At 38.3% G+C, this 17,504-nt stretch overlaps 1 protein-coding gene across 1 annotated transcript in view; it reads left to right on the forward strand.

Annotated features, from left to right (window-relative positions):
• LOC101862340 (myoglobin) overlaps positions 1-17,504 on the forward strand; it is a 26,374-nt gene that overhangs the window by 4,080 nt on the left and 4,790 nt on the right. The window contains exons 2-12 of the mRNA XM_005095555.3: positions 1,501-1,596; positions 2,090-2,209; positions 3,741-3,859; positions 4,277-4,291; positions 5,050-5,149; positions 6,522-6,678; positions 7,723-7,774; positions 10,123-10,192; positions 10,883-10,958; positions 14,315-14,416; positions 15,857-15,953. Of these exons, the coding sequence (XP_005095612.1) occupies positions 1,501-1,596; positions 2,090-2,209; positions 3,741-3,859; positions 4,277-4,291; positions 5,050-5,149; positions 6,522-6,678; positions 7,723-7,774; positions 10,123-10,192; positions 10,883-10,958; positions 14,315-14,416; positions 15,857-15,953 (1,004 nt within the window). The remainder of the gene's footprint in view (positions 1-1,500; positions 1,597-2,089; positions 2,210-3,740; positions 3,860-4,276; positions 4,292-5,049; positions 5,150-6,521; positions 6,679-7,722; positions 7,775-10,122; positions 10,193-10,882; positions 10,959-14,314; positions 14,417-15,856; positions 15,954-17,504) is intronic.

Here is a 17,504-nt window from a genome sequence, read left to right on the forward strand (position 1 = left end):
GGGGGCAGAAAGTGAAGAAGTAAGCAGGCAACAGAACATGATTAGAACAGGAAAAGAGGTGAAAAGATAACGTTTTTTTATCATAGAGAAGAACATTTTCTGTCCCTGTCAAGATACGGACCCGGGACTTATTGAATGAGAGGCGAACACCATAACCTCTAGATCCTGAGAGCCCCCCCCCCCCTGTTTCTCAGTACTACTCCAGCAAACAAACACATTTAATTAAAGGCAGTGATGGTCATGATGCCAAAACAAGTCCCGATTATTTTTGTTTCCGAATAGAATGTTGTATTCTTCTCAATTACTGACGTTTGAAAACTTTCTATATGAGGCTGCAAAAATAAAAACTCAATTTTCTGTGTGCGGGTAGTATAAGGATGGCACTGGTAGGCCCTACTTCTTTTTCTTTCCCTCTGTTGTTTATGTGTGTGTCTGTCTTACCTATTTCCAGTTCTTTTTGGCCATTATTGTTTCGATGTGCTTCTCTTTACTAAAACAAATTCACAAAACAAATATTTTTTGTGTGAAACTGTTTTTTGAGCTTTAATTGTGATGAATAATACGCTGTCGCGCCAGCAAGGGGCTCAACTCCTCCACATGCATATTGCGCTATTCATACGTCAGTCTGTAAAAAAAGGTGAAGTACATTTGTATATGGGCAGAATACCCCTATTCACACTGTTAGGTTTTTCAAGAGGCAGGAATTCGAATTTAACATGTGTCGCTGCTAGGACTGCACCAGTCTGTGTGACGTATTTTCCCAATGTGTCCTGTGTCCATCTCACGTGTGGGCCAAATTTATCTGTGCATGCGCGGTTTTCTCTCGCAGAAAGTAGTCCTTTGTATCCATCTGTATCCAATATAGGGGGCTAACAAGGCAAGGGTAGAGCGAGAGCAACTTTCATGGAAAATCTGAGCATTTTCCTGGAGCATTCAAGCCAAGGAAGGAATGGGGAACCATGTTTGCCAGTGTCTATTTCATATCCGGCACTTTGTAATTATGATGGTAACTTTCCTGTAGAGTATTAAGCTCATACACCCATAATAAATGCCATCCAGGGCGGTACTGCTGACTTAAGTGTCTTTAGGCCATTCCCAAAGGGGGGACATTAGTATGTTCTTATGCACAGTTGAATTGTAAATTGTAAATGAACTGATTCATCAATGTCATGCTCATAATTGTGCCTGAACTGCAACCGGGGACTGCTGCTTTTTCTTTCCTAATCCTTACTATCGTCATTTTCCTCTATTTCTTTTGTATGTTTGTCACACTCTTGCGACCCACTACTTCCGGGGTGCCTTGATAGTCGAAGCAGACTTTGTGCTGTTGAAGCTACAGACTACAGAGGTGAGCAGAGTAAGCCCGATTCCCTGTCAGGACTTCTCTGTTGACATCTGCCCCTTGGCGCTCATATGACCTTATGCAGTTGCGAGCGCCGTAAAACCACTATTTAAAAAAAAACCTCACACACATAGAGGTATATTTTTTTTATCTTTCAGGCTCAATTGCCATCCTACTTTGAGAAGTGGAATGAACTGGCAAAGTCTTTACCAAGCCTGTTGCGAGAGAAAAAAGTGCGGGAAGCTGTTCATCAGGTGTGTAGCCTACTGCTGTTAATTGTGTTTGATGCTCCAGGCACCCAGAGAAAAACAAGATGTCATTACCTCTGTTAAGGCACAGTGTTTGCCAATTGTGGTTGCGCTGTTATTTTTGCCGGGGTTTGAATATTGTATTCTTGTGCTATAATTCTTTTCCTGTATTTAGAGCTACTGTTTTCTGAAGATGTTTCAAGTGGGTGATTGGTGTGTGCTCTGGTATGGTTTGCTCCTCCTTTCCTATCAAATATCTATCGTCCTTATCATCTCTCCTCCTTCTCTTTTATGCTTGTAACTCTCTTTTAACACATCTTATCTAATTCATCACAGATGTGACTTAATTGGGTTGAAAGGACAATAAAAGTTAAGAGCTACCACTTACTTCTTTTGCATCTGGATGATTGTATGTGGGATGTGAGATCCCGGACAAATATGCCAGTATTTGAACGTTGAATGTTAATTTGTTTTTTCTCTTACCTTATCTTGTTTTAAGCTTCCCCTGCTGGACCATAGTTTGCTCCAAGGTCACCAGCAGCTTCGCCTGGCTCACCTACAACTGATCATGATCACAGCTTACTATATTTGGCAAGATGGAGACAGTGGTGTGCCTAAGGTATTTGTTAAAGAAATTGTATTTATGTGTGTGTGTGTGTGTGTGTGTGTGTGTGTGTGTGTGTGTGTGTGTGTGTGTGTGCACATGTGTATGTGTGTGTGTGTGTTGTGTGTGTGTGTGTGTTTGTTGTTCTGTGTGTGTGCGTGTGTGTATGTGTGTGTGTGTGTGCGTGTGTGTGTGTGTGTGTGTGTGTGTGTGTGTGTGTGTGTGTGTGTGTGCAAATTTGCATGTGTATGTTTATACCCAAGATTCTGTGTGTATATTTGTGTGTTTGCACATTTGTGTGCATAATCAATATGTGTATTTATGCTCAAGACTGAGCTTGTGTGTGCATTTATGTGTGTTATTTTACTTATTATTGTGTAGTTTACTACCATAATGTTATACATTCTTGACATATTTCCTGAATAATCGTGAAACCAGATTTTTTTAATATGCTGTTGGCAGTAGTTTTGATCAATGAGTTTTGATTGTGACTTTTTCTGTACTGCCTGTAACACCTGCTTGAAGGTGTCTACTACCTCCAATGTTTTCCTCAAGCTCCTCTAAATTCTAATGTTCACTCTTCTCTGAGTGGGATATGCAAAAAGGAACTTTTTTCAGGCTACGTTACGAGTGCTGGAAATTTTAGATGTTTCCTGTACTGTGGTACTTGTAAGTCATCTTTTTTACGATTTATTATTTTTATGTTCTCACGATCCAGTACGTTTTTGAAAGACTAGCATTATTGTCTGTGGACTTAATGCAGCGAGAACCACTATGTTCACCTGTATGCTACTGTTTTACCTTGTCTATGTAATATTTCTCTTTTGCAAGCACAATGGACTACACATTAATTGTGGTTCACTTTTTTCTTCGTTCCTGGGATATTTTCTCTGTCATGAGTCTGGATGGAGGGTGGTTGGTGGGTACTCTGGTATGGATTGCTTCTTCTTTCCTTTCGAACATCTACATGTATTGTCGGAAATATCTCCTCCTTTTTTTGTGTTTGTTTCTTTATCACCTTTAACACCTTATATCTTCAGCTCTCATATGACTTAATTGGGTTGCAAGTGCTGTAATACTCTTACTCTCACTAAAACTAAAAGTAAGAGTCCTGATTCTCTTACGCCTTATTGATAAGTTACCAGATATGTAGCCTATATCTAGCAGTAATAAGGCATTCCTTTCAACAAGACAACGACAACAACAACAGCAAAAATATGGGGGGGAGAAAAAACAAGCTCTTTACATTTCACACTTGTTGTGCTGGTTCTGAATGAGACTGTCAAAGATGATGCTTTGTGGACAGAGGTTGAGATATTTTGTTGTTGTCTGTCATAAATGTATAAAACTCATTTTTTTTGTGTTTTAGAAATAGTTGGGTTTTCTTTCGATATTTTTTGTATCCCTACTTTTCATAATTTTTAAATGATATTGCTCACTACTGATTGTTCATGATTTAATGTTATTTTTGTGCATTCTATAAGTTGAGGTTACTATGTATAAACTTATAGCACAATAAATGCTTTTTTCTTGGTCATATCCCCAGGTTTTGCCCAAAAATGTTGCCATTCCATTATACAAAATTTCTGAAGAACTTGGAATAAAGCCGATTTTAGGACATGTTGACCTTGCTTTGGCAAACTGGGCTCTTATTGATGAAAGCAGGTATGGTTTTGATAAATGATTGTAAGACAGTTGTGAAATGTTTTTTTCTGAGTTGGGATATTACTTTTAGGGTTCCGTATGATCTCCTGATACTCATACTCATGCGGGGTTTAGGCCGGGGGGGGGGGGGGGGGGAGGGGGGGTAAGAGTGGCTCGTGGGCATTCTGATAAGGCATGATTTTTTAATTTTTTTAAAATTTTAGCTTTGTTCATCGCAAAATGTGGCCACTGTCATACCATTTCACCAGAAATTACTTTTCATCAACAATATTGTGTTCACTTCTTTAATTGTTTTTCTATTTGGCAAATTTAGGCTCTTTTGAAAGCAGTTGACCAATTACCCCTTGATTTTCAATACGTGTTAGTTAATGTATTTATATAAAGAACAAAATTAATTTTCTGAACTTTTCATTTCAGGCCTATTGACTTTGGGTGAGTGTATTTATATCAGTCCATATTACATACAACACAGTTCTCTCCGTTTAGCTTTTACATGAAAATCATATTTTAGATTGATGTTTAGTTTTGAAGACATGACTATTTTTGAAACTTTCTTCGCATATGCTTTGTGGTTTTTAAGATAATTATCAATAAATTCGGGATCAAAAGGGAGTTGGGACAATTGACATGTTTTATTATGAACTTGTTGTAATCTGTTTAGTAGCCTTTGACCGACAGAATTGTTGCATCAATGGTGCTGTAAAACTCAGATTGTGAAGTTACCATCTCTGTCTGATTTAAGTTTGAAGACAGGGTTGCGTTTATTCATGTTTTCACTAAAATCAAGTAAAAAGTTAATTATTATTTTACAAACAGAAATTTAGACTTGTTAAGTACGTTTTACATCTTTGTCCTGTGAGTATTGTTTTACTCAGAGGTCAGTTATTTGTCTTTTTAATACTCTAACTGTGATTTTTTAAAACTGATTTAGAATTCACGACCTGCCAAAGGAGGAGCTTTGCCAGAGCATTGGGAATCTTGATAGGATGCTAAGCCATGATGTCGACTGTTGTGAATGCAACCAACTTGTGTTTCACACGCTGATGTGACTGAATGCTGTGCAAGCGCCGTAAAGCTCTTACTAACTTGTTTGGATTGTACAGGACTTTGTAGTCTTTAACCGATTTTGAATCTGATCGCTGCAATAATGTATGATATTTACTCATGAATTGATTCCATTTTCCATGCAGAAATCTGAAATGCCTGTATGAGATTCCCGGGGGCTTTGGTGGACAGTGGTTCTTTATTGTGACTTTCATGGTGGAATTCACCTTTGCTGGATGCTTGAAGGTGAGCTGTAAACTTCTGATCAGTGATTGGGTTGGGGTGCTTTACTGGTAGGTTCAGCTTGTTTTCTTCCCCGCTTTTATTTCTCTTTATCTGTCTCATATTTTCCTCCCCCTAAATGTTCACGATAGTATTGTGTTGATAAGCTCCTCTTCGCACAATAGAAACAAGCTTTGACTGATTGTGAATCAGCCTATAGCAGGATCTCACTCTGTTACTTTGGCTCTCAGTTTGGGGATGTTCCTTGCCACGTGAGTGTTTTAAAGGTCCCAAATGTTTTCTTAGGTTTTAGAACAAATAGATTCTAAGGGCCTTCTGTTTTTTGAGAAACCAGTATCAGCTCAAAGTAATGAAAAAAAGAGTCAAAACCATATTTGTCTCTGAGAAAATTCTGATAGAATAGCATCTGATTTTGTGAAAAAATAGGTGCTTTATATATGTGAAGGATGCTGACAAAATGAGTTACTTTTCGAATTCCAGTCTCATGGACACAGATAGATTATATCAAAGTTATTGTTTAGGTTGATATAATTTTGCATATGGAATTATAAAAGGCATTAAACTTGAAGAAAAAGGGATCAGTTTAAAATTTACAAGTTTGATGTGTGGATTTTCGGCCTACGTATCCATTCGTGGATTGCGAGAAGTAACTCATTTTGTCAGCACACCACACATATACATGTACATATACTTCCTATGTACAATTTGATGGCTATGTCAAGCAAGATGATATACACTTTTCAAATTATGAACAAATTTTTTTGACTGTACTTTTTACCTTTTACTCCATCAAAATGTTAGTAACATCAGAAGAAAACATTTTCTCTTTCCTGTATTTTCTTGGAAGTTAGTAACTTGTTCATTAAATAGATGTTTAAATGGCCTTTTGCATCTTGACAGATGATTTCAAGTAGTAAGCAAGTAATAGCTTTGCCTGGGCGTTAGACATAGAGGCAGTAGATCCTTTAAAGTTTGCTTAATGTTAGAATATAGTGGCTGGTCTGTGTCTTCTCTTTTGCTTTCCCAAGCTAGACCACACGTGTCGCTGGCGTCTGATTCTTTAAACTGCCATGCAACTGACTTTAACATATGTGACCGTTTTTTCTACTTCGCAGGGCCTTATGCCTTTAGACAATCACATTCTGATTTCAGTAGTGGTCTAGACGTCTATATCTTTTTAATACTGACTGGTGTAGTTTTCAGTTTTCGTAGAGGTTGGTTCTAGTGTGGTTTGTTCCTTATTTCCTATCTTTCCTCCTTCATTTTTTAATGTTTGTTATTCAAACAATTTACTAACATATGGTGGCTGAAGCCTAATTTTCTTTCATGCTCTTTACCATATTAGCATCCAATCCTTCTCTGTGGTCTTCTCCAGCCCATTGTTCGAGTTGCTGACATGTTGCACTCTGTGAAAGATAAAGGCTCTGGGGATCAAGCTGAAATCTCAGATATCTCGAGGAAAATAACGGCCTGTTTGGAAGACATTTGTGAAACCACATGCTCTTTGAAGAAAGTTCTTACAAGGATGCATGGTATGTGTGCACATGGTGCGGGCTGTAATATAAATGAGAGAAAGACTGCACGTTCTGGTAGTAGACTTTGAAACCACCCGTGTCCTGAAAAAATGTGTCTGAAGGTTATTATTTTTTTTGGCTTTCGAAAGATGCTAATTGGTTTTGTATAAAATCTTATTCTGTTTTTACTAGTTCATGTCAGACCATGTTGAATTGACTTTGAAGGATGTGGAAATATTCCCTTATAGTGCTATGTGAGTATCAAGTACTTGTCTGTACCCGATTCTGCTCTTTTCAACGAGTTGCTTACATTTAAATGTAAGATCACTTGTAGAGCATTCTCAGTTTAATCATTATCTTTTTTTTTTTTTTCAACATTTGTCTCAATATGTGATTTTAATCTATTTGGGCTGTTGACACAGTTGTATTCCGATAACTCTCCCAATTTAAAAGGAGAGGCACATGTAGTTCATCCCTTTTCTAAAAAAGAGATGTTTAATCAAGTCACCCCTAACACAACACTTTGTCACGATTACTGTTCCCTATTCATTGATTTGAAATGACTTGATCTCTCTTTCACTCTCTCTGTCTCTCTCTCTCTCTTTGTCTCTCTGTCTTTCTCCCTGTGTCTCTCTCTCTCTCTCTGTCTGTGTCTCTCTGTCTCCCTTTACCTTCCTTTCCCTCACTCTCTTTCTCTCTCTCGGACATAAATAGATAGATACACAGAAAACACACAAACAGACAGGTAGACAAGACCGACAAACAAACACACAGACAGATAGGGGTTTAGACTCATTAAACAGATGTAACCAATCCCTTACTCTTGAAATACTTTTTCCACCTGTGTTCTCGAACTGCTTGGCCACTTAACCACTGGTCATTTAGCATCTCATCACATTATGTTGAACACGATTATGTATTTAAATTTATTTTGTCCTGGTTTGAAAATAATAAATCCTGAAAGTTTGAATGGTACGATTTCAAAACCCCTTTTTTTGTATAGATCTATAGATTTAATATGACTTATTTTTCAATATCATATGTATTGTTTACTCATTTCAGATCACCTTTCTGCCAAAACATTTTTCAATTCACTGAGGCCATTTTTGGCTGGGTAAGATGAACATGTTTGTTGAGATTAGATTATTTTCGAAGAATGTCCGAAAGTACATGCCTGCGTAATGTTTTGCTTGGTAACATGCTCCTGAAAAATGTCATTGTTGGTCAAAGAATTTCTGTTTTGCGTACAAAGCGCTTCATCTATATAATATATGTATTATATGTAGTATTGTAAAGTCCATTTAAACCTAATTTAATGATTTAAAACAACAGTACAGTGAACGAAATCGAATCCCAATTTTTTTTTGTCCCTGTTTAATCAAGCTATCTAAACTGAAAATATGGCTAAACTGAAGAAAATCCGAGGAGCCCACAGATTTTGGTTTAAGTAGATTCCTCTGTGTGTGTTTGTGGGTGTGGGTGTGGGTATGTGTGGGTTTGTGTGTGAGAGGCATTATGAAGAAATGAGGCTCTTCAAAATATTGAAATTGGAGAAACTGGCATTTTATGCTCGTTTGGCAAATTTTGTTGAAATGTTGTTTCTTGGCTCAAAACCTTTAATGTCTATTTAAAAAGCATATTTCTGTGTGAATTTTACTGAAAAATATTGATTAAAACACAACAAATGTGAATTTGCAGTGTCCAAGGACTCAAACACTGGCAGTCATCAAACTTGTGCGGCCTTTTTCTCTCTAATTTTACCTCTGAAACCAGGCAACCCCCACTTCCTTCAATCACAAATATCTTCACTTCTGTTCAAGATGATGAGGGTTTTTTTTTTTTCAATCTTTAAGACGATACCAAGTACATCTACTCAATATGCCCAAAAATTGATGAGTGCCTGATTCCATTGCATCCTGACACACACACGCACACACACATGCATGCTTGCAGCTGCGCCAGGGAACTGTAACTGCTGACGTCATTTTACTGGGGGGACAGCAACCAGGATACAGCTGCTTGTATTTTACTATATTTCTTTGTTACAGTTTTTCTGGGCATTATCGCCTACAGTATCGAATACAGCTAGACCAGATCTGTTACATTTTGTCTTGATTTCCCTGTAGAAAATAAGGATCATTTGGACAAAAGACTGTCTAAGCGAAATATGTTCACCCACAATGTTGTTGTGCGATTTTTGTTTTTTTAGTCTCGAATCACGAAAGTCTTTTGTTGCATCTTGATTAAACTGTTTGCAAAATGATACAAGTTCTTCGTACATCCTCTCTTAATAATTTGTTATTGTAGTCTCTGGACTTTATCGTCCACAGACATTCGTGGGATCTGTAGGCCTGTACATTTCAATAAAGAGAATGATAGTGTTTTTCAAACAAGTCACCATTCTGTATACTGTAAAGTGACTATGCAGTGTGTAGGCCTAGCAGCTTTGACGTCAGATGCACAACGCAGCGGATGACCTTGATACATCACATGACATAAGATTCCAAATTGACAATCAAAAATGAAGTTTGCTAAAGTTTAAATGTGGCATCAAATCAGGTTCCACGTGAGCCACTTTGCTTATTTTAATATACTGATTCTGAAAATGAAATACATTTTTAGCGGCGATAATTTTCTTATCGTTGGCGACCGCATCTATACCATAATCAATGCCATCAAGATAATGTATTCGATAAGCACATTGTTCCCCAGAAAAATATTTCCCTGTTTTTAATAATAGAGTCTCTGTTCCGTGGGGCTCTGATCCCTGCATGCACCCTCGCACGTTTACACTCACTCACGCACACACAAGTATTGCATGTAGATGTTAAGTTACTTAGCAACAATAATCTTTTGGTCCTTTAAAAAAACTTTTTGTGTTTTTTTATTTGTGTTTTGCTTGGCTGTCTAAAAATGATTTCTTTAATAATTATATTTAACCAATGAGAGTGAGGTCTTCAAAAATCTTTTCACAAAAAAACTGTGGTCTTTATTGTTGTGTGCAACACATTTCTCAGTCTTATCATGTTCACAAACAATTATAAAGTTTGCATTGTAATGAAAATCAGATATTGGTATCAGTCTTTTGAGCTTATATATTTCTTGATGAATATGATGAAAACAAAAAAAAAGAAAAGAAATGTTTTAAAAAATAAATTTAAAGAAAAATAAATAGAATAAAATAAACTTCATAAAGAAAGAGTCGGAAGTGTTCCTTCTTTAAGATAAAATATCAAGATAGTATTAAGTTTGATTGGAAGTGGGATTGTGGTATCAAAATCTTATGAGAGTTGTGTGACTAACCTTTCTATTTTGTTGCTTTTTTTACACTCATAGTGTTTTAATTATCAGAAAAGAAAATCTGTATAATAAAGTAGTTCAATGATCTTTCACTACCAGTTTGGACTTACGTTTGATTTTCATTGGTTGCTTGTCATAAATGTTCTTTTTCTTGTGTCTCAGGTGGGGTGGTGAGGGTAATGCTCTACCCGAGGGACTCATATATGAGGGGATTTCCGACACACCTATACAGGTACTCTTTGTCTGCTTAATGCTAGAGTCAAGTGTTTAAAAAGGAGCTTTTTCCTATCTGTGAAATTATAACTGGTCTTAGAGCTCAAAAGATAGAAATAGAATTGTTAACTGTGGTTAAGAAGAGATGGATGAAGAAAATGATTTTGATTTGCCATTGATAAGTTCTGTGTATGCTCTTTGCAGCTTGAATGGGAAGTAAAGGAGCTGATTTTAGTTTTATTATGATTTTGAGAGAATGGATAAGATGAGATGATATGGTATTGTCTCTGTGGGAAATTTTTCTTTGGCTGTACGTACAGGAAAGAGAAAAACATATGTGACTATACATAGAATTTAAATTATTCCTAACTTTATTAAAAGTTGAATATGAAGAGAAAAATAAGCTGACAGTAATACAACATATCACATCAGATGTACCTTTCAAACCACACGCAGAAATTGGATGGATGGAAACAGATCATTTCACTATATATGATTTCTGTATGTAACGAATGCTGCTTATTCTTTCAGAGAAAAGGTAAAAGGAGGTGGAGGATATGTAGAGGGAAGGAGGCACAAAGAGAATGAAGAAGGAGTAGGAAGAGTGAAGGGGAGAAGAAAAGAAAAAGAAAAGGAAGCCACTGGGTTTGATCTATACCAGAACTAAGAATTTATTTGAAATATGAGCTTTAGAATTTCTGACTTCCAGCTTCCTGGTGGCAGTGCAGCTCAGAGTTCGACCCTGCAGGTGATAGATGCACTTCTGGGAGTGGAGCACACAGAAGGTATGAATTGGTACTACTTGGGGGAGGGGGCGCAAGGAGGTGGTGCAAAGGGACAGATAAGGAAGGGGTAAAAGGTAAAAGGCGGTGTGGGGGAGGAGGAGGGTTGAGGGGGATCGTCAAAACTTGATTTGGCATAAGAAACAGGGGTGTTGTACGATTTTTTTTAAATTGAAAATTTCCGGGTAAGTGTTTTACTGCGCTTGCAACTCCATGAGGTCATATGAGCACTCGAGACACATCAAACATTTTCAGTTGGAAGGAAATTTTGAATTTTGTCTGAGTGGCGGCCGAAGCCTACTCTTATCGATTTTGGACCACCAAAGGATCTTTAACGTGCACAACTTGTACACTCCTGCCAAGAGTTTTTGCCCTTATTCGAGAAGGCTAGGTGTAGATCTTACCAACCATAAGATCAAGATGTGGCTCAAAGGCAGCAGTGAGAAGGCGCCAAGGAGTAGCAGTAGAAAGGCTGCAGAAAGAGTCACGAGCCCCATGGAGGGGGCAAAGGAGGTGAGGGGGGGGGGGGGGGAGACAGAAAGCGGAGTACGAAAGCAGACGACAGAACATTGTTAGAGAGCAGGAAAGGATGTGAAAGGAGAACATTTTAGAGAAGAAAATTTTCCTTCGCTATCCAGGTTCAAACCCAGGACCTATTGAACGAGAGGCAAACGCCTTACCCTCCTCTAGACCACGAGAACCACTGTAACATTTTTATTGCTTTCCATAATTAATACTTTTGAAGAATATTTTAACACCCTTCTTCCAGCTCTACATACTTAATAGTGTGTTTGTGTGCAACGTAAAATACTGATAGAAGGCAAATATGTCGTGCCCTTTCTGGTCTCGTATTTTAAGTCATTTTGTCTGGCATCGACTGTTTCCAGCATGTGCGTTTTTAGAAATGTCCATTTTTCCAGTCTTTTGATAAAAAGAAAGTTTCTGACAATTGCTAATTCTTGAGATGCGTGTTTGTTTGTGACTTGGAAACTGAGGGGCTTCTTGCTTGAGATAGAATGGTTAAAAAGTGATAATCCTTCACATGGCCGAGAAAAAGTACATTCAATGTTGGAACTTTGGAAAAAATTGCACAAAGTGTAACATTTGCAGAAAAATATGTGTAAGAGGAAAAGTTGATGCTTGTAACTTCATGAGCGTTTTTTGTCTATGGAAGAACCTTGATATGATTTTCGTAAAATACGATTTTTTTTTTTTTTGGAATTCTGCATCCATTGGTTGTAAGCAACTTGAAGCAAGTGATGTTAAAATACATAGGTTTATTTGCATCTACAGACGAACCGGTGTAAGACGGAATGGCAAGAGAGACAGAAAAAAATTCGTCTTAGACAGGGGAATTTTTTTTTGGGGGGGGGGGTTCAAAGATCCAGCCGGTGGGATCAAGGGTAGTTTGTCTGGTCGGCAAGCAGTCAACACTTGACATCTCTCTGATAATGACAAGCGTCAGTCTTATTTATCCAATTACCACCAGTGCTTGCATGTCATATGACCACTGTTCGACACATTAAAAACAGAAACGTTTGAAAATCTCCTTTGCTTCCACCCTTAGCCCCACCCATCGGTTTACTAAGTACAGTCAACCAATGCCACCCCTCACTGCCATGTAACAACAATGCAAGGAACTCTCTTTTCGGCTGGCTGTACGATCAGGGCGGCTGGCATTGGTCAAACTCATTTCACACCTCTGGCCTCTGGCTACCAATAAAAGTGTCTCTGTGCTTGAGCGCCACTCGAGCACTTTCACTGGCACTCGTGAGATTTCACACCCACACCTTACTGACCATCTTCATCGCTCACGGTTCACATAGACGGGGTAACATCTACCCTCAAATTGCACCCCTACTCCCTTTCCTCACCTGTTTAGAGCCGGCAGAACCAAACTTGCGAGTTTTATTTCAAATCAATGCTGAGCAGGTTAAGCATTTTCCATCTTAGACAGGTAAAACCATCAGAATGTAGCGAATTTTTCTTTCCGTTTCTGTGTTTGACAGGTTTCCGTTTTATACAGGTAATTAAAGAGGAATATATCAAGGGGGGAGCAGGGAGATTCTGTTAAGACCGGTTTCCATTTTACACAGGTTTCCGTTAAGGCAGGTTCGACTGTATTTGCAATTATTTTGCTGACTTTTTATAAATAACATGAAAATACACATTTTTATTTGCATTTAGTTTCATGTATTTATGATGAACGTTTATTTTCCATTGACAGTAATCTGAATCTACTGGGGTTCTGGAGACCCAGATGTTTTTCCCCAATCTCCGATTTCTCAGGAGGATCCTGAAGAAAACTCATATTGTTAGTCATAGAAGAGTTGACAGATTGACCACTGTGCAATGTTTAGCTGGGTGTGTTGTTGCGTCGATGCAACTCAAACTGTGGGTGATTGTTGATGCTCTGGTGTGGTTTGCTCCTTTTTTCCTATCAAATATTTGTCATCCTTACCTCCCCTCCTTTTTTAAAAAATGTTACCCGCTAGTAACACCTCTAATCATGGGCATTTGAATTATGACATTTGTGTTGCAAGTATCATAAAGCTCTTCCCGAAAGTGAAACAAGCAACTAAATTCGCACAGATGTTTTGCCTTTAGAGAAAGCTTTTTGCTTTTCTGTTGTCAGCCATGCAAAGTTCATCCATATTTTTTGTTCATCTTTTTAAAGTCAGAATGTACAAGGGGGGGAAAAAATTGCATTTGTTACAACTAATTGTCTTTTTGATCACTGTCCGTCATGAGCTACTGTTTAAATTGTTAAATTTTGTCTCCTTCTATTGTTTTTATCGATGAGGACTTTTGTCAGTCAGTGGGGACACAAATCTTCTCGTTCATCTCTAAATGGACACCCCAATCTCTAGTGCGAAGGTTGCTATGCTCTCGTAGAGTTTTGGGTCTCCCTGCATAGGGTTGGACCAATATTTCCTTTTATCTGCATGCCTTGAGCATTGGACAAGCTTGTAATAGCTCTTTTCCTGTTTGGCTGCTGGTTCCACACTGACACTGCTCTGAGTTGCCAATCCTGAACTTCATGTTAAGGTGGTGTTTTAGTCAGTTGTGCCCTGTTTTGAGTCTGAACAGAACAACCTCGAGGTAGTAGGGGTCAGCCTGGTTGTAGCAGGAGTGTTGTTCCTTCCATGTTGACACAAATAAGAACAGTCTTACAGGGAAAGATTAACAATAAAACAATAAGAACATGCAAAAGAAAGGCAGTAGTCTTCAATACTTTTTTTCCTGTATACAACAACTACATTTATTTCATCCTTGTAATTTTCTTTTGCCTCAATGGGTGTCAATTTCCAGGGTAGGACAAACAAACTGGTATATTATTTCTTTTCGCTCTTTTCCAGACAAAAAAGAATTCCTTAAATTCATGCAAGAGTTCATGATACCAGACCACAGACGGTTTATTCAAACTTTTGAGCAGATGCCCTTCAAGCTACGACAATTCAGTGAGTGAACATTGAGCATAGTTTTTTGGTTTGTTTTTTTGGTTTGTTTTTTGGGGGTCTCTTTTTTTTTCCATTAAAAAAATTTCTTAAGCTGTCCTAATTTTTTGGGGGGCAGCATTTTCAGATTTATGAAATTTATGAATAGTACTACAATATGTACCGTTTTGACATGTTTTAGCAGATGGTGAAAAGTGCCACTGGTAGGTCCTACTTCTGTTCATCATTTATCTCTGGATTTATATGTTTCCTCTCCCATCCTACTTCCTTCTCCACTAAATGACTGTTATAATGTGAAAATGCTTGTTTGCACTCAAGCTTTTAAAATCTTACTAGCTTCCCATTTAGATCAGTTTATTCAGTAACTTCAAAATCAACTCTATATTTCCATCAAGCCACTGGCAGCAACTCTAGCACATTCCTTTGTGACGACTTCATCATTAAATTACTTTTCGGTAATTGCCCCAAACAGGTCTCTGTTACCGGGAGTTCTTTTATTAGATGGCAAACTATCAAAATAGGAACACTTTTTTTGAGTTAATGATCAATTTAGTTACTTTAAATTATGTCACTTTTAGATTTAGTACCAAATAGGGGTCCAGCGTTGTCTTGATAAACAACTTGTCCCCATTACAGAAAATAAAGGCGTGTGGTTGGCATATGCTCTGCTGTGGTTTGCTCCTTTCTTTCCTATCAAACATCTATCGTTTTGAGTTGCAAATTATGATCTGTAAATTCTCATCTCTGAGTCAGACAGTCTGACTATGCATGCTATAGAGTGATAATGTTGGTTGATAATATGAAACTTGTTTGTGGGAGTTGGTGGGCTCTCTACTTTGGTTTGCTATTCTTACCTTATCAAGCATGGATCGTTCTTGTCTCTCTTCATTTTTTTGGTATCTTTTTCTCTAGTAACACCTTTGATCTTTGTGACACGACGTTGTGGAATCAGGCGCTCTTCAATTTTTGGACATATGGAGTCATTAGTATTTTTTTAAAGCTAGTACATTTGTCTTGCATTTGGCGAAAGAAATACCCCTCTATCTTGAATAGAAATTTAAATATATGTGAATAAAGGAGTTGGGGGATCGCCTTGTGATAGATGTAAAATTAACGAGAAAATGGCGTCAAAGTTTGGTGACTTCAAATGCTTGAGTGTTCTTGGAAACTGAATTTACATTTCATGTTCATGATCCATGTTTTTCAGGACATCTTGTAGAAATTTGTTTTTAAATGGACCTTAAATGCGCTGAGCTTAAAAAATGAAAATTGTAAAAAAATGTCCCCATCGGCCAGAAATATGCCATGAATTTTTCTGATATCATTATTTTGACGAGCACCTGATTTCACCCATGCTACCTCACAATTTGGGTTGCAAGTGCCTTAATAATAATAAAATTGAAACCTGTTTTCTCCATGTATGACTGTCTTTTTCTACATCAGTGGAACAGAATCCCCACCCTAAGCTCTTGGATGTCTACAACAGATGCATCTCAGCTCTTGTGAACTTACGGAAATATCACATACAGATCGTGACGAAGTAAGTTATTATTGGGCGGTTGACAAGCACTCTGGTGTGGTTTGCTCCTTCTTTCCTATCAAATATCTATCTTCCTTGTAAATCTCTCCTCTTTTTAATAAAAATAATAATAATAATAATAATAAATGACATTTATATAGCGCTCAACCCGGATTAAAGTACACAGGCTCTGAGCGCTTTACAATACAGTACTACGTACAATAGTAACATAAAATATTTTGTTCTGACAAAAAAGAATTTCTTTGTATGTTACTATTACGTAGCACTTCTAATGTGTGGCACTTATGTGACCTAACTGTGCTGCAAGTGCTGTAAAGCTCCAACGAAAACTTTAAGTTTTTTTTATTAGTTATGAAATGGTGTCTGTGGTATTAAGGGTTTTATTACTGAAAGGTGGGACCCCCCCCCCCCCCCCCCAAAGATTTCCTTATTCTTGAAAGTAGTACATCAGGGCTTAAGATGTTTGTATGGACTTCCCTTGTGTTAACATTATGGTAGTAGTAGACATCATCACAGTGTTTTTAATTTTTGCTTTTTCTTTTCACTGTAGGTGTTTTTTATGCCTCCTTCTTCTTCTTCTCGATCACATCACACTTGAAGTCTGGTATCTGTCATAAATTGGGCCGTCCTGCTCAGTTCATAGTTGCTGAGGTGGACCCCTTCGAGGCTTGGGGCCCGGCACTGCACCTGCCTGGTGTGTCCTCACAGGGCGAGCACCATATCTAAAGTTACCTACTTCAAGTGTCATATATTGCAGTATTACGTGGTATTGTGGTTCTCTAGAGTGCGCCTTGCGGCCCAATACCTCCAATTTCAGCACTCCAGCTCCAGGTCCAAGGACCTACCCTGGGAGCACGGGGATGAATTGTTACCGGATCCCACCCGTAGCCAGGACTTAATGCGATCCTTTTCCGCATGATGCTCCCGTCAGAGGACTCCTAGGGCATTTAATGACGTGGTAGCGCCACCTACCACTTCACCCCATCCTGGTAAGAGCATCGCCAGTTGGTCCGGGGCTGCTTATTCAACATATTCACAGCTAACCTCCACAACAGTGGCCGTTCCTTATCCGCCACCTGGGACCCGCCGGGTCGGGGATGGTTGCCCCAGCCCTTTTATGCCTCTATCGACACAGTTTAGATAGTTTAGGAGGCAAGCTTCCTACTCTACCTGTAACGGCCAACCAGGGCTGAGAGGGATACAAGATGCCAGCAGAACGACTGAGAAGCTCTATAAAAAATGTTCTTCTCACTCAAGAATCAGACTCGGGTCTCCTGAGTGTAACAGCAAATTGCCTAACTGCTACACCACAGACGTCGGCAGAAAATGTATCAATAGATTGCACAAATGTTAAGTTTCATGAAAAGAATTGTTTGGAAGTACATGATGATGATCATGATGACATCATCACAGGACATGAACTGTGAACCAATATAGCAGAACAACCATCATCCCCTTTTGTAATAGGACAGTGAGTGGGTGGTTGGTAGATGCCCTGATGTGGACTGCTCCTTCTTTCCTGTCAAACATCCGTCATCCATATATATATAT

The sequence above is a fragment of the Aplysia californica genome, unplaced genomic scaffold (assembly GCF_000002075.1).
Source record: "Aplysia californica isolate F4 #8 unplaced genomic scaffold, AplCal3.0 scaffold00106, whole genome shotgun sequence".
Lineage (NCBI taxonomy): Eukaryota > Metazoa > Mollusca > Gastropoda > Aplysiida > Aplysiidae > Aplysia > Aplysia californica.